Genomic DNA, 23252 nt, shown 5'->3' on the forward strand with positions numbered 1-23252 from the left:
ATGGATGAGGCACAATAAGCGGGTTTAGCATTAGCTAGTTTGAAGAGTTTCTGTGATGAATGATTTAGATTGAACAATAGCTAGGGTGTAGGGGTTGTCTTAAATTGTCTGGCCCTGGAGGATTAGAGGAGTGTTGTTCCTCAAAGTAAGAGCCCCACAGAGGAGGAGGTTAGGGTGTGGGCTCTGGGTCGGCTGGTCATACAGAAGGCATAATCATAGGTGAGTCATGGACTGTCTCTAGGAACTGGCTGATGCTGGGAAGGGCAATCCTTCCAGCATTAACAAGGCCCCAAGATATCAAAACTTCAGAAACACATGGTTAATACACTTATATCATCCCATAACACTTTACCCATGTGCTATTTTCTTGTTAATGTATTTATGTTCTGTTTATTTTCTATTAGCCCCACTGGAATGTAAGCTCCTTAAGGCAGGATAATTATCTGCCACATTCACTGCTAATTCCCAGCACCTGCAACCGTAGATGATGCTTGATTCATGTGTATTAAAAGAATGAATGAATTTCTCTTCCTGGAACTGCTATTTCTGTCCCTTGCCCATTTTCCTATTTAACAGTGCCTTGTACTTTTCTTATTGCTTTGCACTTTAACGAATACAAAAATTAAAGCTTGGTCAGTGATATGTTTTGCAAATATTTTTTCCAGTTTCTCTTTATTTTTTAAGATGGTCTTAGCCATAAAGATGGAGAAGGAAATGGCAACCCACTCCAGTGTTCTTGCCTGGAGAATCCCAGGGACGGCGGAGCCTGGTGGGCTGCCGTCTATGGGGTCGCACAGAGTCGGACACGACTGAAGTGACTTAGCAGCAGCAGCAGCAGCAGCAGCAATAAAGAAGTTTTAATTTTTATTTTAATGTAGTATCAAAGTCATCAATATTATTCGTTATGGCTTCTGAGTTTTAGGTCAAGTTTCCGCAGCTCAATATGATATAAAATAGCATGATATTTTAGGGTTTCATTATAATTAATATTTGGGACAACTAGAATGATTTTGTATGGAGAGATAAGGTGGGGATAATTACTAGCACTATTTATTCAACAATCTACATTTTCCACTGGTATAAAATACGTTCTTTAACATATACTAAATTGTGTATGTATGTGTGCATGTGTATGTTTATATTTTTATACACACACATGTTTATAAACCCAGGTCTCCCACATTGCAGGCAGATTCTTCACCAGCTGAGCCACAAGGGAAATCCAAGAATACTGGAGTGGGTAGCCTATCCCTTCTCCAGCAGATCTTCCTGACCCAGGAATCGAACCGGGGTCTCCTGCATTGCAGGTGGATATAAATTGGGAAGGGCATATTTTTTTCTGAACTCTCTATGACCCCTGACTAGCCTTATATCAATATCACATATTACCTAAATCACTATGAACTAATAGCCTCTATTCTAACCAACAAGAGACAGGCCACACTCTATTATCAGATCATTAAAGGGGCCAGTTTTGCAGCTGACGTTAACAGCTGTATCAAAACACAGAAATACCTGTGAAGGGGAAATAAAAATACCAAAGTGTAACCCCCACCCCCCCAATGCATGAAATCAAACAGATACTCTGTTAATACAGCCCTTGTGATAGAGCAAAAGAGTTCAATCATTTGGTTTAAATCACTTTACCTTAAAAAAAAAAAAAAGCAAAATAGGAACTGCCACATCTGTCTCATCTCTCTTCGGAGCCAAAGGTGATTCTACCAACCTATGTCAGCCTTGGGGCCAAAGTGAGCTACACCAGAGGGCCAGGGCATGGGTCCCCACAGCTACAGGGGGTCAGAGTCACTTTTCTTCATCATTTCTGACCATCTCAAAACGGACACCTATAGGATGTAAATGTTGGTTTGGTTATGGAAGGCTTCCCTCTCCTCCTCTTCATTTTATTCACAGAATTTAATTTTGCAGATTAAAATACAGAGAAACTGAGCCTATGCCAGGCCTCAAACCTCTCTGTCTGGAGTCCTTCCATCCGCATCCACAAATGCGCGCTCACACTGTGGCCTGACCACCTTCATTCAACTTCTCCGCGTGTAACCTCTATGTCACGTATCAGCCCAACTTCTGGAAGGCCCTACCCACCATGACCCTTTGTCAGTTTCAAGCATCACTTTTAGGACAACTTTCAAGAATCTGGGGGAAGGAAGAGGGAGCTTCCTGACGCCCTCTGTGCTGTTTGTTGTTTCAGAAATGAGTGCCTCAGCCACGCACGTGTGACCATCTGTGTGTGACACAACGATGGTGAGCTCTTGTCAGCGGGAGCTATGATTTGAGTTGCCTTCAGTAGCTGGCACTGAAATATTAAAGGAGTCAGGGCACACACAGCGCATGGAACAGTGGCTGGTCCCGCAGTGCTCAACACTTGGGAGTTCGTCAGTATTCATGCCAGCTCTCCGTGATTCTCGTCAAGCCTACAGGCATGTGATACACGGTCCTGGCACGTTTGAATGAAGCTGACAGGTCCCAGTGGACACCAGAGAGAACCCACCAGTCCTCAGGGCATAGATTACGGGTCAGAGTTACTATCAAGACAACTCATAGCAATTTCCCTGGTGGTCCAGTGGCTAAGACTCCAATGCAGAGGTCCCTGGTTCGATCCTTGGTCAGGGAACTAGATTCCCCATGCCACAACTAAGACCCATCATAGCCAAATAAATTAAACTATTTTTAAAAGAGCAAACTCATAAAACAATATCTCTCAGCATCCATGATCCTGGCACACTGAAGAGTTCTCTGTGCATTGTCTTATTTACTTTTAACCTTTCAATGAAACTGTGAACCCCTGAATCAGCATGAACCATAAAAATGACAAACTAAACCTCCTTTTGCTTTCCACCTAATGATAAACTGAATACAATGAATTTTATAAATAGTAGGCCCAGTTCAAACCAGTTCCTAATACCTACACTTCTGTAAGAAAACCACTTCATATATGCTTTTACCCGAGTTTTCTTCAACTATACTTTAAATTGTAGATGAGGGGTGAGAGAGAAGTGAAACCTCTTTACGAAGCAAGCTGTCAAACTGCCATGATGAGAAATAAGCTATTAAAGAGTATACTTTATTTAGTTAATGAGCCTATATAACCAACTAATAGAGATTAAGCTTCATTTAAAAGGGGAGGGGATGGGAAAGGGAAGAGAACTGAGTGAGTGATGAGAGCTGGTTGCCAGGGAAACTTCCTTGATGAAAAAACAGTCACCCCACAGGGTGGTCATAATTTTTCTCGTTTTCAGTTTAATCCAAGTTGTAGGAAGCAGGAAGTCAAAGCAGGGAGGGTGGAGGGTGTTAATCTCTCTCCTCTAAAGGCTTATATAAGATGGCTGAGAAGGGAACTCTGTGCTTCCTTTCTCAGAAGCATAAACAGCCTTCTAAACAATCTGAAAGAATATAACTCATTACCCAGACATCTGAGGATAAGTTGAAGCTGTAACCGTTTTGGAAATTAAAGGAATTCTAGGCCCTGAAGGATCTACATCATCTCACTGACTTGCGACCAAGAAGTTCTGGATAAGTTTTCTACCCAAACGTGGCAGGGGGAAAAACTGCCAATATTATAACAGTAACATCAGGGCATCAAATTCTATTGACTTGTTTGTAATTCTTAAAATCTTTCGTTCCATAATTTATCTTTAAGAAGCTAAACAGGGGTTGGTAATTAGCAACTGGTTTGCATTTATTCTTATTTCAATCAGTTATTACTTTTTTAAGGATGAAAGCAGATGTGTGTGGCCAGAAGCCCTCGCACTATGAATGAGTCGTTCACACCAAATGAAGTTTTATCAGCTGACCCACAGGCCACTCATCCACCTGCTGCCAGGAGAGCGTCAGGCCTGGAAAGAACCACACGGCCCCTAGAAGGCTATTCAGGAAAACAAGAGGACATATGTCACAGTGGTATTTTTCTAACCTTACAAAACAGAATTAGAATGTGAAAATACTTTCTCGGCAGAGCCTGGGTTGAAATGGTATTTCATTCATCTTAGTCCTGGCTGGTTTGCATCATGTCCATTTCTGAGGAGCACAGATGATCTGTTTTAACTGGACACCTGAATATATATAGGTCATTAATCAAATGTATTTTTGCCCATGCTTAAAGTCACAGAAGTCTTGAAATCACAAGAATTGAGATGAGACACACTGTTCCTGGGCTTACTAGCCAAGATGTTCCTGAGACAGTGTCAGGGAAGAACATGAGGGTAATTGGCAGAGAAGCACAATTTGTTACAGCCACACAGATCTTCAATGGGAGAGCCAAGCTTCCTGGTTATCACAGTCCTCAGCAGCCTTTTTTAAAATTTATCGCCAGAATATAGAGAAGGGGTTTTTATTTCAGTCTACCACTCGCTCTGTTGCTTGCATTATGGCAAAGGATGCCTCCTGTTCTAGCCTGATGTCTAAGCCCTTTGATTTGGACACTCCTAGGCTATACATCGGAGAAGGCGATGGCACCCCACTCCAGTACTCTTGCCTGGAAAATCCCATTGACGGAGGAGCCTGGTAGGCTGCAGTCCATGGGGTCGCTAATAGTCAGACACAACTGAGCGACTTCACTTTGACTTTTCACTTGCGTGCATTGGAGAAGGAAATGGCAACCCACTTCAGTGTTCTTGCCTGGAGCATCCCAGGGACAGGGGAGCCTGGTGGGCTGCCGTCTATGGGGTCGCACAGGGTTGGACACGACTGAAGCGACTTAGCAGCAGCAGCAGCAGCAGCAACAGGCTATACATACACAGAGGCCTTCAGTTTGGTTTAGTGATGTAGTCACAAGAAAATATAATTCTGCTAAGACTGAGGCACCAGTCCTGGTCATCCATCAACCATTTCACATTACAACAAAATGAGAAGCTCATCAATTCACAAAGGTTCTATAATCATATATTAAAGTCATGATGGAAATTAAACAGCATCTTTAATCTACTGCAAATGTAAAATCCAGCAGGGAGAGAACAGGTGTAAACATTTCTGGCATACAATTCTGGAAACACAATAAAGGCAGCATTGTGTTGAAAGGCTCTTTGTCACAATAGATGGTACAATATGTTTTTTCCTGAGCATAGACTCAATAAATCAGAGGGAATGGCTGACCCCGAATCAACATGAATTGCTCAGTGAGATTATTAAAGACCCAAATCATTAAGGACTCAGTTCGACAGCTGATAGTAAAAATGAATCTGTCCTGAAAATGCACCATATCAGATCTTTTCTCATTTAGAGTCTGATATTATTTGTCAATGTAACTGCCTCTCTCTTAATCACATCTTCATGGTGGAAGATTTAGGCTCTTATTATGCTAAAAAAATGGAATTCTGTGTCATATTGACAACTGATTCTCAATGCTTCAAAAATTATTGGTAGAAGCAAAATAATTACTATTCCAGGCTGGCAGTGAAAGATCCAGTGGCTGAAAAACCAAAAGGGTCTTAATGATCTGATAAGTCATTTACAATAAAGTCTTAAAACCCCGGGGTCCCTTAATTTAAAAAAAAAAATGGTTTAAGAAAAGAAATTCAAGTAGTATAAAAGGGTATATATTAAAAATAAGTTTTCTTCCTATTCTAAATGTGAATGCTTTCCTCCAAGAATCAACTCTGAGCAGTTTTCTGAATATTCCTCTAGACACTCCCTGTATATATAAGCATACATGTGCCTATATAACCTATATAACCTTATTTAAAAACACAGGTATGAATACATGCTACAGGGACTTCCTGGTGGTCCAGTGGTTAAGAATCCACACTTCCACTGCAGAGGGCTCAGGTTTGATCCCTGGTCAGGAAACTAAGATCCCACATGTGGTGTGGTATGGCCAAAAGATTTTTTTTTTTTAAATGTACATGCTACATAATGTTATGCACAGTGCTTATCAAAACCACCCATGTAAGCACTTAATGCAGTAACCTTATCCAGGGCATAACATTTCCATGTACATATGAGAAATCAGGTCAGGAAGCAACAGTTAGAACTGGACATGGAACAACAGACTGGTTCCAAATAGGAAAAGGAGTACGTCAAGGCTATATATTGTCACCTTGCTTATTTAACTTATATGCAGAGTACATCCTGAGAAACGCTGGACTGGAAGAACACAAGCTGGAATCAAGATTGCTGGGAGAAATATCAATAACCTCAGATATGCAGATGACACCACCCTTATGGCAGAAAGTGAAAAGGAGCTAAAAAGCCTCTTGATGAAAGTGAAAGTGGAGAGTGAAAAAGTTGACTTAAAGCTCAACATTCAGAAAACGAAGATCATGGCATCTGGTCCCATCACTTCATGGGAAATAGATGGGGAAACAGTGGAAACAGTGTCAGACTTTATCTTTTTGGGCTCCAAAATCACTGCAGATGGTGACTGCAGCCATGAAATTAAAAGACGCTTACTCCTTGGAAGAAAAGTTATGACCAACCTAGACAGTATATTCAAAAGCAGAGACATTACTTTGCCGACTAAGGTCCGTCTAGTCAAGGCTATGGTTTTTCCTGTGGTCATGTATGGATGTGAGAGTTGGACTGTGAAGAAAACTGAGCTCTGAAGAATTGATGCTTTTGAACTGTGGTGTTGGAGAAGACTCTTGAGAGTCCCTTGGACTGCAAGGAGATCCAACCAGTCCATTCTGAAGGAGATCTGCCCTGGGATTTCTTTGGAAGGACTGATGTTGAAGCTGAAACTCCAATACTTTGGCCACCTCATGCAAAGAGTTGACTCATTGGAAAAGACTCTGATGCTGGGAGGGATTGGGGGCAGGAGGAGAAGGGGACGACAGAGGATGAGATGGCTGGATGGCATCACTGACTCGATGGACGTGAGTCTGAGTGAACTCCAGGAGTTGGTGATGGACAGGGAGGCCTGGCGTGCTGCGATTCATGGAGTTGCAGAGTCGGACACGACTGAGCGACTGAACTGAACTTAATATGGTATAAATGGAACTTTCAGTGTGGAAACAATGTTAATTTCTAGATGCAACTTGAGCATCTAGAAGCTTAGAATCAAGATGTCCCTGTGCAACTATATTGTTTTACTTACAGATGCCACTGCAGAGGTCTGACTGTTACTGTTACTTGCTGTACTCTAACCCAGAAAACTGTTTCTTTCTCTGCACAGGATGCATTAACTCTCTGGGTCATATGCAGAGTGGGTGAGGTGCTACAACTGGGAGATGGATGAAACAAAATAAAATACAATTGAAGGGCCCTCAAAATCTCCTGCAAAACTTTTCTGAAGTGTCCAAAATTCCTGCTACTGTCCACTCAGTTGTCCTCAAGATACAAGTCCACCCACCTCCGGGCACTCACCCACCCTTAATTTCCCATGTTTCCACCATTCAGAAATGCCATCTCCTCTAACAAGCCAGGGATGACAGAACAGAAGATAGTGAGTCACCACAGAGAGGGGCTGGGAATGGCTTTTCTGAATATAAATATGCATAATTCAGTGGCTGGAAAACTATTCCTGGAATCAGATGATGAGCTGCTCAGGCTCTTCATAAGGGACCAGGGTCAATTTACTTAGTTAAGCAAACTGCTCTTGGGAAGGTAGATATTTGAGCAAAGTTAGTCATTTAAACATTATTTTAGAACAATTCCATTATTTGCATGTACTTTAGTTTTTAGATACATGAATTAATAAATTCCAACTCTACTCAGGAATGGCTAAAAGATTTAGCCACCTCCTTCAAGGGCCTTTATCAAGGGTTTATAAACTAAAATAGCTGGAGTCCTTTCTTCCAAATAACTTGGCATCAATCGGCAGGAAATGTTCTGGTTGGGGCTGCTTCTGAAATGCTCACTTCCTCTGCACTGACCCCATATCTGACCCAACACACTTTCTTCCCAACTCTCCGTCCCCATCCCATCTGGCCCTACAGAGACGCAGTTCAGACAGATGTTACCAGTCCTCGAAATCCCCTGCTGACTCAAGGAACTCCACTCAGTCCAGAAGAAGGACGGTTTCTTAAAACTTTTTAAGATGTTAGAAAACACTTCCGGCTGCATCCTAGTCCCTGAATGGGAGCCCCTCTGCCTACTCATAAGGCTTACAAACTGGGCTCTGGGCTCTGTGGTTAGTATACTAGTGATGTCTATGTATATCATGCTCTCGCAAACAAGAAATTCCCCTTCTTTAATGATGCACTTTTCTTAGGCTTCACTGGTTTGTTTTAAAGGCATCAGATGTCACATCTGTATGCAATGCAACTTCATCCCTATTTTAGAGAGCACTCCTGCAACCATTATGAGTGCAGCTGCCCTGAAATGTTTTCAATCTCATGTGCTTGTCACTACGGGGTCTGAATAAATGGTTATTGAGCAGTGATGAAAAGAAAGGTATGCTGAATGCAAATGCATATGGACACGTTACCTTATTAGGGTGTTGCACACAAAAAAAAAATCCCTGGATTTCTAAATTCATTTGCTTAACAATCATTTTATGAATAATGATTTACTTAATAATCATTAATAATCAGAAATAATTTACTCAATATCAATAATCAGAAACATTCACTTAATATTCATGAACCTTTTAAGTTCCAGGCATTGGGATAAATCTTGAGAATGCACAAATGAGACAATGTTTCAAGGGAGCTTACAGTTAGAAGAGAGACATGTGTGAGCAAGTTAAGAGCAAAAAGAGTGCAATGAAATCTTTTATGGGACAGTGGGAAAAGACAGGAAGGACTGGTTTAATTCCTAGAGATAAGGCAGATTAGAAAGAGAGCTGCAGCAAGAACTACTGAATCACTTAGGAACTAACCAGCCTATTCAGAGGGTGAAAGAAGCCACCGAGGTTAATAAAATCATACGACACCTGAATTTTTTATTTATGGATGACAACTGGCTTACCACATTGGTATGTCAATGAAAAAGAATTTTGTTTAATAGCTATCTGCAAAAAGAAACTTATTTCCAAAAAATAAAATAACTTACATCCATGTATATTAATTTAAAAAAAAAACTTCTTTCTGTTGACTATATGAATATCAGAAAATAATGTAAGCAGAATAAATACTTTTGGAACATAGTCACCTATTTTCATTAATTTTTCATTGATATCCCTCTTTAAATCCATATCTAAAGAATTCACTTTTTCTAATGTGGACCTATTATTTAAAATTTTTCATAAAATTACTTACAATCTTCAAAGTTGTATTTTACAGTCACTAAATTTGAAATTGTGAACACCTGTGGTGGATTCATGTCAATGTATGGCAAAACCAATACAATATTGTAAAGTAAAAAAAAAAAAAAGAAATTGTGAACAACTTCAAGTGACTTTTTTCTATTAGCCATATTTTTAACTTAGAAAACACTCTTTATGTAACTGCTTCAATACCTAGTATATTCAAAGTAAGTCCTGCTAAACAAAAACATTCTAAATTGTAAATTTTAAGTCAAAAGGTATAAATACTTCAGCCCAAGTATTTTTATACAGTAACTGTCATTTTTCTACCTTTCTTGAACAAATACTATCTTTCTTTGATAAATACTACCCTCCTTGTAGAGAAGGAAACGGCAACCCACTCCAGTACTCTTGCCTGGAGAATCCCGTGGAGGGAGGAGCCTGGTAGGCTACAGTCCATGGGGTCGCAAAGAGTCAGACACGACTGAGCGACTTCACTTCACTTCACCCTCCTTTTAAAAGATAAACCCTGTCAAATTTGTCTCTATTGATAATTTTTTAAATGTTTATCTATATGTGAAAGCTGCAAAACAGTCTTCCCAGTCTCAATCCACTGCAGTACAGATACAATGTTACCCAATTAAAAACAGGAGTTCTACCAAGATGCTGCTCACAGATTCAGTTATTCCAAAGGACAATCACAACATTTTGAAACTATGAGTTTGTGTACATATATACAATGTATATGTATATGACATTACTTGTATATGTATGTATACATATACATATATGTATATATATAAGACTTTATTTGAGCTCTCATCATGTAATTTGTTCAGTTTCTTTCTTTCATAGGGATGTGTTTTCAAGTTTTGTCTTCAATAACTGTAATTTGCTAAAAATGTCAAAAGTTGTTATTGTTTTTCACTTGAATTGTTGAATACTTTGATGAAAGATTTCCAGCTGCTTTTTTAACTTATACAATCAAAATATGGGGGATTTGTTTACAAGAAGCTTGATACCATTTTAGTATCCTTGTATTGATTTACAAAGCACCATCCTTAAAGGCTCATACAATTCTAATACCCAATCGATGGAGCAGGTAGCTTAGAAGAACAACGCATGTCTGGAGTAAGGAGAAAACAAGAGAACAGAAGAAGAATCTTGCCAGAATCAAAGGAAAAGGAAGCTGAGTGATGCTGGACTGGGCTGAGATTGGAGACCATTTCATTTTCAGCAGATCCAAGCCACCAGAATGTATCCTATCTCCCAGTGGTACCCAGCAGCCCTAATGTAGGAACAGAATGTATCCTATCTCCCAGTGGTACCCAGCAGCCCTAATGTAGGAGCAGAAGTCACAGTGATGTCAAGTTTTGCATCTGCAAGATGGATACAGCAGGCAAGGAAGGAAAGATGCTGGCAGGAGAGTGTCCATGGAGATACTGGAAGGGTGCTGACCATATAAGGAAACCCAAGAGGGAGGTGTTGGGGGACCCCAATAATGCCAAAGAAGAGGCAAGGAATTTTAAAAATTGAGAGACTGTTGTCAGCTAGGCTGAGAACAGGTAGAAATTGATGTGTCAGAAAACAAAGTATTCAATGTATAAAAGAAAGTGGGGCCAAACAGTACAAACTTCCAACTATAAATAAGAAGGAGGGATATAATTTACAACACGATAAATATAAATAATACTGCTGTATATTACAAATGAAAGTTAAGAGAGTAAATCCTAAAAGTTCTCATCACAAGTACCTATATGAAATGATGGATATTTATCAAAGGTATTGTGATACCACTTCATGACGTAAATGAATCAAACCACTGTGCTGTATACCTTCAATTTACACAGCACTGTGTGTCAATTCTGTCTCAATAAAACTAGAAGGAAAGAAAGAAGATGCGGATGACAGAAACAAGGAAGGCTGAAAGAAAACAAAGCTTGAGAGTCTGAGCCTCAAAGAAGCAAGGATTTTGATTTCAAGACGTAAAGTTAATTATCCAGATCTAACAGAATTCTAAATGCCTGCTTCCAGACAGCAACCAGAGAACCTCTCTACAACCCCCAGCCATTCCCGCTTACCCCACCCTGTAAAACATCAAACTTCTTACACTAATCGGGGCTGCCAAACCAGCTTCATCATCAACCTGCCTTATTTATGAAGCCCCATGGATTCACAGAGACAGAACATGGTTTTAAAAGTATCATCTTGGGAAATGGAGAGACTGGGCTAGCACATGCAGAAAACCAAACTGCTGGATTTCTAATGTTTATGCTTGTTTCACACTGAGAAAATGGGGACAGCAAATGAAACAGACTATGGACCTTGAGAACTGAGACCTTCGGCTTGTCTGACACAGGAAAACAACAACGATAAGACTCTTCCACTTTACAGACAAACCAGGAAGGCCAGGTGCTGAGCTGTCAAGGGACTCATCAGAGGCAGGAGATGGCCCGGCATCCATGGTACTTTCCATTTGCAGCATCCTTAAATTAATTTCTTAAATAAACCCCATGAAGTGAAGTGAAAGTTGTGTCCGACTCTTTGCGATCCCATGGACTATACAGTCCATGGAATTTTCTAGGCCAGAATACAGGAATGGGTAGCCTTTCCCTTCTCCAGGGGTTCTTCCCAACCCAGGGATCGAACCCAGATCTCCCACGTTGCAGGCAGATTCTTTACCAACTGAGCCACAAGGGAAGCCCAAACCCCATGAGACCACCCCCAAATCTTCCAGATGCTGGACAAAATCTCCAGTGGAACAGGAGGGAGTTTACACTGAATAGCCTCAACCTTCCCCATGAAATAATCTGAAAAACCATTTGGATTTCCATGATCCCGAGGAAAGGGCAGTGATTCCCTCAAAAGAACAGAAGTTGGTGTTGAATTCGATTATTTCCAAGGTTATCTTGGGCTCTATCCCAGGACTTAATGGTGTCTTTGCCGTGCAGGAACTCAGATGTGAATCGGCAATCCAGGACACAGTCACTTAAAAGTAAACGTGCCGCGACACAAGTAAACTGTGGAGTGTTCTAGAACTGCCCCCTTCAGACCTCCTCCCTGCTACCCCTCCTCCTCCTGAATCCAGGCCCCACTCAGTGTGCGCCAACTGGGGCCCTTCTGCTGAGCTGCTCACCTGTGCCCTGCTGCTCAGCGGCCTCTCAGGCCCCATGACTGTCCCCTACTGTGGGGCGCACCTGCTCCACCCTCACCCTGCACCTGCGGTCGCGCTACCAGGATGTTTTCTCTGACAGCCGCATGCAGGGCTGGCCACAGCAAAGGCTGCACCAAGTGCAAAATAAAACCAAAGGTTTCTTGCTCAGGAACCAGGAAAACTTTCCCCCTCGTTTCTTCTACTGTCTCTCACTCAACCTGTCATGGTGCTTTTTTCTTTTTTTGCGTTATTTAACGTCATGCTCCTTCAGTCACGGGGATACTCACCTGTGGGGTGAGTGCAGACCCCACAGCACCTGCAGTTCCACTTGCACTGGGGTGTGGGCTGCAGACATCTGACCAGAACCCCTAGCACGCCCGGATCCCCACAGGGTGGGAGGTGGGGAGACGACAGGAGGTGGAACTTGATACAAGCCGATGCTCCGAGTTCCTGGGACTTCACTTACAAAACACAAACTCAGAGTCAATCACTGCTATATTTAGAAGGGACAACCAACAAGGACCTACTGTATAGCACAGGGAACTCTGCTCAGTGTTATGTGGCAGCCTGGATGGGAGGGGGATTTGGGGGAGAATGGTTACATGTATATGTATAGCTAAGTCCCTTTGCTGTCCACCTGAAATTACCACAACATTGTTAATCAGCTATATTCCAATATAAAATTAAAAAGTTTTATTTAAAAAAGAAAAAAAGAATTTTAAGATGGAAAGTACAAAATACTGAACTCCAAGTGTGGGGGCTTTTAAGGGTGCGGGGCTCCGTGAGTCACACCAGTGTAGTCAGGCCCAGCCATGTCGTTCATGACCTCACTCCCTTCAGATCTCTGCTCAAATGCCACCTCTCAGAAAGGTCTCCCCTAACCATGTGTATAAAACAGCAAACCACTCACCCACCTTTCAGAATTTCACATCCTCCAACTCTCCTTTTCTCGACAGACCTTACCACTGCCTGGTAGAGGGGAACTTGTTTATGAAGTGACCTGTTCATCTGTTTCTGTCTCTCCTGCTATAATGTTTGCTCTGTTGAGGAAGGGAGTTCGCAGTATTCATTGTAATATCTCCTGGGTTAATAAACCTACACATATGGCAGGGGCTCCAGAAGCACCTGCTGAGCACATGAATGAATGGTTATTAAGCTGCACAATGACCGCGGCAGGTTGTAAATGTACAGAATTTCAGGAAAGAGTGAGTCTTTGTGAGCTGGGGCCCTGGGACCACAGCGGGTGCACAGCTTACATTCTAAAGAGGAGCAATTTTATCACTGCTTTCTTCAAGGTTTGGGCAGAATTCTCTAAGGTCACAGAGAAGGCTCTAGTGGAGATGGCACCCTTGGGTGGAGGATGATTGGGACTTAGCTTGATGGATGTGCTGGGCCTAAGGGGGTTGTGCTCCAGGCTGAAGGGCTGCTTTTAAAAAAAAGAAGCATTAAGGAGTCTAGGTGGGATATGAAGGGTTTAGTCTGATGGTCCAAGAGAAAAGAGAGGGTCCAGATGCCTCAGAAGAAGAGAAAGAGCATTTAAAAACCTCGGAAGACATGAGAGAAACTCTGAGGCTAGAACATGCAGATCCTATTTGCAGAGCATGAGAAAATCGGTTTGCTTGGAGTAGAGTGTCTGGTTCTTTTAATAAGTCATCAAATGGAATTGTAATTCAGGGGCATCTTATACTAGAATGTCTAATCTGATATATGCAGAAATTTATTAGATAAATTTATTGTATTAATTAATTTATATGCATGCTTTTTACAAGCCTCAAATGTTTATCTACTAGAGAATTAGAAGCAATGAAGTCCACAGAGATATTACTATTTTTTTATTTTATAAGCTCCAATTGCTGACTCTACACCATTATATGTATTCTTAAATCAAATAAATATGTGTACAATGTGTAAGTTAGTAAGTGGGTAATTTCTGAAATTGATGTTTTATATTCTATGGATGCCTCTACTTTTTATATGTTTATGGATTCTCAAATTTGAATACATATTAGTGACCAGATGCAACCTATCAAATTTTTTAAAATTATTCTAAAATGTATGGTAGTGGTAGTTTAGTCGCTAGGATTTTTAAATTGTGCATACTTTAAAGAACCCATTAGATTTCATTAATGTAGTTCAACTTTGTTCAAACTGGATAAAATGGGTAAGATGTTGTTTGTGCTGTGCTTAATTGCTCAGTTGTGTCTGACTTTTTGTGACCCCATGGACTGTAGCCCACAAGGTTCCTCTGTCCATGGGGATTCTCTAGGCAAGAACACTGGAGTGGGTTGCCATGCCCTCCTCCAGGGGATCTTCCCCACCCAGGAATCGAACCCAGGTCTCCCGCACTGCAGGCTGGATTCTTTACCATCTGAGCCGCCAGGGAAGCCCAAGAACACTGGAGTGCGCAGCCTAGCAATTGAACCAGGGTCTCCTGCATTGCAGGCAGATTCTTTACTAGCTGAGCTACCGGGGAAGCCCAAGATGTTGTTTAGAATAAAATTATAATGTATCAAACATGATTGCATTAAAACATGATTATAAAGTCAAACTGTTATGAGAGACAATGAAGGACATTACATGTTGATAAAAGGATCCATTCAACAAGAAGACACACGCATCGAACATGTATCATGTCAGAGATCCAAAATACATGAAGCAAACATCAAAAGGATTGAAGAGAAAAGCAGCTCTATAAAACTAGAAGGAGACTTCAATACACTACTCTCCATAATAAACGGAACAGCCAAACAGCATATCAATAAGGAAACAGAGGCTTTGAACATCACTACGGCCCAAATGAACCCAAGAGACATACACAGACTATACCACCCAGCAACAGTACATGCCCATTTTTGTCAAGTTCAGATGGAACATTCTCCAGGATACATTAAGAAACAAAACACACAAAATTAAATTTTAAAAGAATGAAGTCATACAAAGTTTCTTTTATGATCACAAGGGAAGGAAACTAGAAATCAACAGCAGAAGGAAACCTAGAAAATTCATAAATATGTAGAAATTAAACAACACACCAAGTCAGAGAAGAAATCACAAGGGAAAGGAGAAACTATCTTGAGACAAGGGAAAATGGAAACACAATATACCAAAAATAGGATTCAGCAAAAGCACAGCTAAGAGGAAAATTTATAGCTGTAAACGCTTACTTAAAAAAAAATCTTAAAAGATCTAAAACATGTGATTGTATTTTGGCAATTTCACAGTTGAACCTAGTGAGACTGGTCCATGATTATACTGGATCTCGGCTTTTTCTTTTCTTTTCCTTCCTAACTCTCTAAACTCTTTAACTCTCAGTAGGTTTTTCAGTGGCAGGAAAGACAATAAAGCCATATCAAGTAATTAGCCTGGAAGATGACAGGGTAGCAGCAGCTGCAGGACGGGGCTTGTCTCTGTCACGGACTCCAGCCGTATCTCCCACCAAGAGGACACACCATCTCCAATCCCAGCCAGACTGAAACCCCACAGGACTAAAACCACATACAGCGTGAGCCCCCAGAGACATGTCCCTACAGACTGAACACATTACAGAAGGCACCTTTCACAGGCTGGACCCTCCACGGATTGAACTCCTTACGACAGACTGCATCCCCCGTAAACTGAGACCCCTAAAGAACCGACTGCCACAGACTGGACCCCCTTCATTCCAAACCCTTCAAAGACTGGACCCCCCTCATTCTAAACCCTTCAAAGACTGGACCCCCCCCAACACTGGACCCCCTCACAGACTAAACCTCTCACAAACTGAACGCACCAAAGACTGAATCCCCCCTAGGCCACACCCCCTGAAGAACAGACCCCCCTACTGATTGACTCCTCATATTCTAAACCCCTCACAGACTGGACTCCCACAGACGGGACCCCTCACAGACTAAACATCTCACAAACTGGACCCCCCACAGACTGAGCCCCTCATATCCCACCCAGGCTCCTTAAAGCCTCTCTGCATACCAGCCTTTCGGCCTTGCATATTATGATGGTTCCTCTGCAAAGAGAGCCTTGGATTCCCCCAACCACACCTCACGTGGGTCCCCCAGCCCCCTGCCCACCCACCCAATACTGAACAGAAGTCACAGGTCTTCTGGGCTCTCACTCAGTGCCTGTTGTGAACAGAGATAAGACTTTGGTAATCTATATGTAAATATACTAAGGTGTCATAGTCAGAAGCACTTCTGTCTTCATGATTATGCTTGGCTACTTACAAAAGACTTTCTATTGGGAGTCATAATTTGTGTTCTAATTAAAACTGTTTCTGGGAACACACAGTATGAATTATGAATACAATATCCACATGAAGCTAACACTGATAACCCACAAACAAGGAACTATTCAAACAGCTTCATACACCAGCTAATGAAGTAGATAAATCATATTTTCTCTTGGAAGCTGCATATATTTTTGTGTCTTGGACTGCTCAGGAATCAAATTAACACTCTGTAAAGAATATGTGTTTAATCACTAGTTTTCAGGCTCAGCAGGAAACTAGCTGTACATATCTTAATGCTATCATGGAATAAAAGGAATATTATAAATATCTTTATCTTATGTGGTATATGCCAATGCAGAAAGTCACAATATTGATAAAACACAGTAACTCATTTATTCATTAATTGAAAAAATTATTTAAGAAAGAGACATGATCATCGCTGTGAATGAACTGAGATTGCTTTAGCGTTTCCTGTGATATCATTTAGTAAATTTTCCCCCTCACAAACTACTACAAAATAGAGGGCATTTTATAGTTAGCTAAGCTTTTATGAAATCCTAAGTAATACATTTTTCCAGGTAAACTGAACTACTCACATTAATATTACCTACGAGATTCTTTCCTAGAAAATGTCATCAGTATATTGTATTACATTGATTAAGTGTATCCACTGGGTCACCCTCTGGCTTGGATGAAGGATCCAACATTTCTGCTCAGGTTCTTCATGTAAAATTGGGATAAGAGTTGCTCCTTGGGGTAAGAATTAAATGAGTGAATAAATGTTAACCACTTTTCCTTTTATATGTGATCATTAATGGAACAAGTTTTTGTTAAGAGCCCACCATAGGGTGCAAGCACATTTCTAAGCAGAGAACAAAGCGGAGGGACGTTTTCTGACGGTGGGATAGAGAAAAGTCCAGCTGGGAAGAGGACAGGGAATGAATGAACATGTGCCAGGAGACGGGAGGAGAGGTGCTGTTTCACAGGGGAGCTGGGGAACAACTCACTGGAAAAGTGACATTTGGTAGAAATTCTAATACTTCTAGTATTCCCATGACAGCATGAAGAGACAGTTCCAAGCAGAACAAGGGTCCACTGGGGCGCAGGCACAGTGTGTTTGAGGAACAGCAAGGTGAATGAAATAACGCAGCTGGATGAAGTAATGAGACAGGAGTGGGAGATGAGGTCCGAGAGGTGACCAGGGTGTCTGGACACGGGAGATCCTGGAGCCTGCTGCCAGGACTCGGTCTCAGGACCCTCCCCGGCAACGCAGTGGTTAAGACTCCGTGCTTCCACTGCTGGGGCCCTGGGTTCTGAAATGGGAAGGCAGTGGGAGTCCACCGAGGCACGACAAGGTCTGGTTCACATGCTGAGAGAGAACAGTGCAGCGGGGCAAGGCTGGGGGAGGAAGATGAGTTTCATTCATGGTGGTGATGATGGCGAGAAAGCGGCTGAATCCTCAGGATAGTCTCGAGGGGGTAACCATAGGGTGTGCCCACGGATGGGATTGTGGGACATGGGAGAATAAAAGACGAGTCAAGGAGGACTTTGCTTTTTTGGCCTGAGCAATTGGAAGAAAGGAGTTTACCATTTGCTTAGATGAGACCAACAGCAGAAGCAGATTCTGTGGAACGTTCAGCAGTTTATTTCAAATCTCATGAATGAGTAATACTCATGACACGGCCAAGTGGAGCCACTGAGCAGACAGTTGGATACATAGCCTGGATGTAGGGAAAGGTCTAGACTGAGGATATAAATTCAGGAGTTACCCACATATAGACATTTAAGCCTAACTGAAAATATGATATAATTCAACGCAAAGAAGGTATAATCTCATTCTTTAAAAAGTATTCTGATTTGTCCTTTGAATTTTATCAGCCTGAAGTGTATTTCGCATCCTAAGTTGTTACAGATGTGGAAGGGGAGGAGCTGAGGGTGGTCTTTTATCATCTCCAGGTATGTGGGCCAGAAAGTGAGGCCAGAAATGAAGTTTAAACAAACTGACTTCTCTTCTATAACTTATCCCATTGTCATTTTGACCTCACACTATCTAAAGAAGAATGTTCCAAAAAGAACTATTCATTATGTTGTACACCTAAAATGAATATGAAGTTATAAGCCAATTATCTCTCAATAATCACAAAAAGAACTAAAACAGAGAAGCAAGTTCCAGAAAATAGCATTCTGAAAAAAAAAGATATTTGTCCCCAAACCAAAATAAAATTTAAATATAGACCTCTATAAACAATCTAGTCTCTTTTGCTACAACAGCTCAGAGTTGAAACAGCAATTAGCTAAGTAATAAAATTAGAGGGCTGAGCATCCTCTATTATATCTGAGTGTCAATGACCAAGATGATGTTTCCCAGGAAACCAGAAACCTCCCAGGCACAAATATTGTGAAATACAGTTCCCCTCAAATGCTGTGTTCTAGATCAGCCCCGAGGATATAGAAAATAAGGTCCTTCTAAACTCTTTAAAAACAAACAAAAAAAACCAAACCTCCCTCTGCTGATCTAGGCAGAAAAGACACGGGGGTCTTAGGAACAAAAACTATTGAGACTTATCAATAAAAACTAAAACACAACAACAAAAACAATAAAGCCCACAAATCCTCAACCTGACTGAAGATTTTCCCAGGACTGTATTCTGATATATCAAAGCTTTTCTGTCATTGCTTTTTTCCTTCTTTCCTTCCTTCCTCTCTCCCTCGTTTCTTTCTTGTCATTACTTTAAAGAAATATCACTGGTTTAGTTAACAAATGGAGAAGAAGAAGGAATAAGAAAAGTCAATCTCAATTTTTAAAATATCTGACATAAAATACTTTAAAGGAATATAATTAGGACATTAAAACACACTTAATATTTAGGACTAAACTGTCAACACTTTACCAAATACAATTCCTTTGGGGACCAACCAGTGTTGGGGGCCAGCGTGAGGAATTCCGCCCATGGCAAAGGTCATGAGGAAGGTGGCTTGGCATACGCAAAGGCGTGATCAAGCCTCAGGAAACCCCCTGTTCCCGAGCATCTACCCCAAAACCAGTCTGTTTTATACTCTCGCCTACACCTCTGACTTTACAGGGGGCTCTCCCCCATAACCATTTTTCTTGCAGAAGGAGTAAACGTGCACCTCCAAGGCAATAAAAATTCCTGGGCGTGACAAGAGTGTTTCAGCTTATGGACTCCTCTGAAGGTTATCTAGCCCACCTGTATAGGTTCGTCCGGCCACGTGATTGTTTACAGCCTCCCAATCTGAGAGGCATGAGATGTTTTAGACTTACAAAAGGCAAATTCTTTTGGGGAGTTAGAAATTATTAGTATAGTGAGTTGGTTAGGAATTATATTGGTGAAGGGTTTTTCATTTGTTTGGCTGATGTAAATCTCCATGTTCCCTGCCCTTATAATGAATATAACTAACATATAGGAGAAATAAGTATTAACCTTTAGGCATATAGGAGAGATAGGTATTAACCTTTAAGATTAATCCTGTTAACCTTGGGTTAAATAAATTCCTTTCTTGATTGTAACTCACACACCCTCACCCTATAGGAATGCAACTTTATCTGGAGGGAGGTGCCTGGTTTAAGAAATAAGGTTTTTGGTTATCAGAAAGAAAGGATCATAGAATGTCAGCAGGTCTCACTCACGGCCAGAAGATGATGTAATATCCCTAAGACCCCGCGTGACTCTGTATTCATCCCTATGTGTAACAAAAGGTATATAAGCAAACCCCAAAATAAAGAAATCGGATCAGTTTCTGGAAAGACTGATTCCACCATGTCGCTTCTTTCTTGCTCCCGTTTCTCTGGTTGAAATTCAGCCTCTTTTCTCCACTAATTCTCCTACTACACTATCCGTTTTTAATCTCTCTCTATATCTGTAATTAAATATGTATTTTTCCAAAGACGCCGACGGCGTCCCCCCACCTTCGAATCACCCTGGATCCACCGGGGCTGGACCCCGGTAAACCAGAATTAATGTGAATTGCAGATGACACGACTGTTTAGATAGAAAATATTTAGGAATCCACAAAACAACTACTACAACCTGTAAGTCAGTCTAGCAAAGTTGTAGCTTAATGTACAAAAATCAATTGTATTTTTATACAATTATATATACTATATATATAATAGCAGCGAGTCAATGGAAACATGAAATAAACAAGAGGATTGAAAAGAGAAAATATTTCAGAATAAATTCAACAAAGACAATGGAAGATTTACACACTGACAATAACAAAGTAGTAAGAGAAATATTTCAAAGTTTGTCCCATTCTGGACGCTTTCATGCTCTCCTGCCAGCCCACCTTTACACACGCTTCTGCTCGTAAGTATATAACCTAGCTGCTTAGAAAGGCAGAATTCGGGGAGGGAGGGTTTAAAAAAAAAAAAAGAAAGGGAGAATTCAAATGTACCCTGAACTTTATCTCATAAAATTAAAGACCATCTGCAGAGACAAACTGATAAAATGATATAATTCCATAAAGAAATTAATCTGCATTGAGGACCTATTATTTATGACAGATTATTTCTCACACATTTTTCTCTCTCAGTACTCGCTACAGCCCTCTATGTAAATATATTATTATTGTGTAAAATTTTTTCCAATAAGGAAACTGAAACTGAGAAAGGCCCAGTTATTTGCCAAAATACACCCAGCTATTAAGAGGCAGAGCTGAGACACATATATCTGGGGTGCTTTCCACTTATTCAGTGGCATTACCATAAACAGAGAACTTAAGGCAAGTGAGGACATGTAGTTTTGGATTCAACTATCAATACTTTGGGGGTTTTTTGTATCACCAATAAAAAAGCACACATTTAAATATACTACTGACATTTTGTGGGGCTTTTTCTTATCACCAAAACATCCTATTTTTCCTACAGGGCAGTCAGTGTTTGGTGGTAAGGTGATTCACCTGCTTCTTTAAGAGGTGATTCTGTATAAAACAAAGTTACATGAGCTTCTACAAAGTACATGAGACTTGAGGAGAACTAGAAATGTGCTAAATTATACAACAAACAGAATAGCACAGAACTAGGAAAGACCACACTTATGATATTGAAAATTTAACATGGAACCAGCAGTCATTGCCTATTGTACGGCAGACAACACCATATGAACCTGTAAAACTGCTTGTCACCATCTCGGACTGTCATTCGTCAGAGAAAAAACACCCACATGCTTCCAACCTAGACACTTTTAGAAGTATCTATACAAAAATCTCATAATCTACTAAAAATACTTTAAAATAGTGAAATATTAAACAAATTCATTGATGAACAGCTGTTTGCATGTTAATATGATTCCAAGTTAATACACTGTTTAAACATTCATAAGGAAAAGGAAAATCGATTAAAAAAAAATAAACTGTTAGCCTGACCCTCAAATCTTCTACCTTTGGAAATCCAAAGTCTGAAAATCATTAATAAGTAACAACATTTATATATTTTGACCTTCAACAAAAATCCCCTTTGGTCGTTAAGCTCAATAGTATAGTGTTCCAGAATTTACTCAAGTCGTGAAAATGTAGCACTCTGATCCAGTTTCCATCACTTAATGCTAACACATTTAATCCTAGGATACTCCTACGAATTATATCACTTAGAAGAAAGCATTTGTGTAAGTGAGGAGGCTAATTTCATCTCACATTTTAAAAAAACAAATGTTCAAGTGAAGTCTCTACCTAGATTTTCAGCTTTCTTATTTCTTCCACCTTCTGGTAAGCTCCAGAGTTACTGGAATGCAGAAATATTCTAAAGAGGGACTATTGTTAATGGCATAGTCTGACTCCAATTATATGTCTCTTGTGTCTGGCACGAAGCTCATGCACTTTCATCTGCCAGCAGCAGAAGAGGAGAAGGGAAGGGACAGAACGCAGAGCTGCCATCTGCTGCTACCCTCCAGCTCCTGAGAAATGAAGACGAGGAGGGGAGTTTCTCCTGGAGGTAGAAGCAGTGTGTACTTCCCAGCGGGACCATGAAGTGCTTCCAGGAAGAAACATTTGGACCTTGCACATTAAAAAGCAAAAGAATTTCCCTGGAGATCCAGTGATTAAGAAGCCAGGCTTCCACTGCAGAGGGCATGGGTTCAATCCCTCATTGGGAAAGTAAGATCTTGCAAGTCACGTGGGAATAATAAACAAATAAAAATAATCTTTTAAAAATCCACACTTAAAAAAAATTTACAAGAGACATCCCAAATAGAGTGACCCTGCAATAGTAGCACTGGATTCCATTATGAGAACTGTAGATTTTCAGATCCAGCAGCTGCAGTCGAGACCAAGTGAGGTCTCAAGGTCACTGTCCTTAGACAGACACATCTTAACCCAGTGTCCTGCACTTCCTACCACCGCCCCACCCACCCCGGGGTCTTACTACTGACCCATTCCATTAATTCAAGTTTCACAACCGGGCCCTTTAGGCATCTGAGTTTGCAACCCCAGGTCTGCAAACAATGAAACACAGTACTTACAGCTGCATGACCAAGTACAAGTGATTTGGGCTTTCATAGATGTCTTCCAGGGCCACGATGTTCTCATGCTTAATCCTGAAAGAAAAAAAAAGTGCACACATGGAATAAGTACCTGAGACATGTAAGTACAAAGAGACATGCTATCTTAAAAAAAAAAAAAAAAAAAAAAAAACACGCATGTTGTAATAGAAACAAGTTCCAAGGCAGAATCTAAACACTATAAGGTGATGTTTTAAGATGCCTCTTCATCTTTTCCCCAGACTT

The 23252-nt window shown here is 40.8% G+C and overlaps 1 protein-coding gene across 2 annotated transcripts in view; it reads right to left on the reverse strand.

The window, feature by feature from the left end:
- The window catches only part of CAMK1D (calcium/calmodulin dependent protein kinase ID), a 394014-nt gene that overhangs the window by 135926 nt on the left and 234836 nt on the right, over positions 1-23252 (reverse strand). For both annotated transcript variants that reach the window (XM_040248463.1, XM_040248464.1), the window contains exon 3: positions 22989-23063. In XM_040248463.1, the coding sequence (XP_040104397.1) occupies positions 22989-23063 (75 nt within the window). The remainder of the gene's footprint in view (positions 1-22988; positions 23064-23252) is intronic.

This window comes from Oryx dammah, unplaced genomic scaffold (assembly GCF_014754425.2).
Source record: "Oryx dammah isolate SB20612 unplaced genomic scaffold, SCBI_Odam_1.1 HiC_scaffold_10, whole genome shotgun sequence".
In the NCBI taxonomy this organism is placed as follows: domain Eukaryota; kingdom Metazoa; phylum Chordata; class Mammalia; order Artiodactyla; family Bovidae; genus Oryx; species Oryx dammah.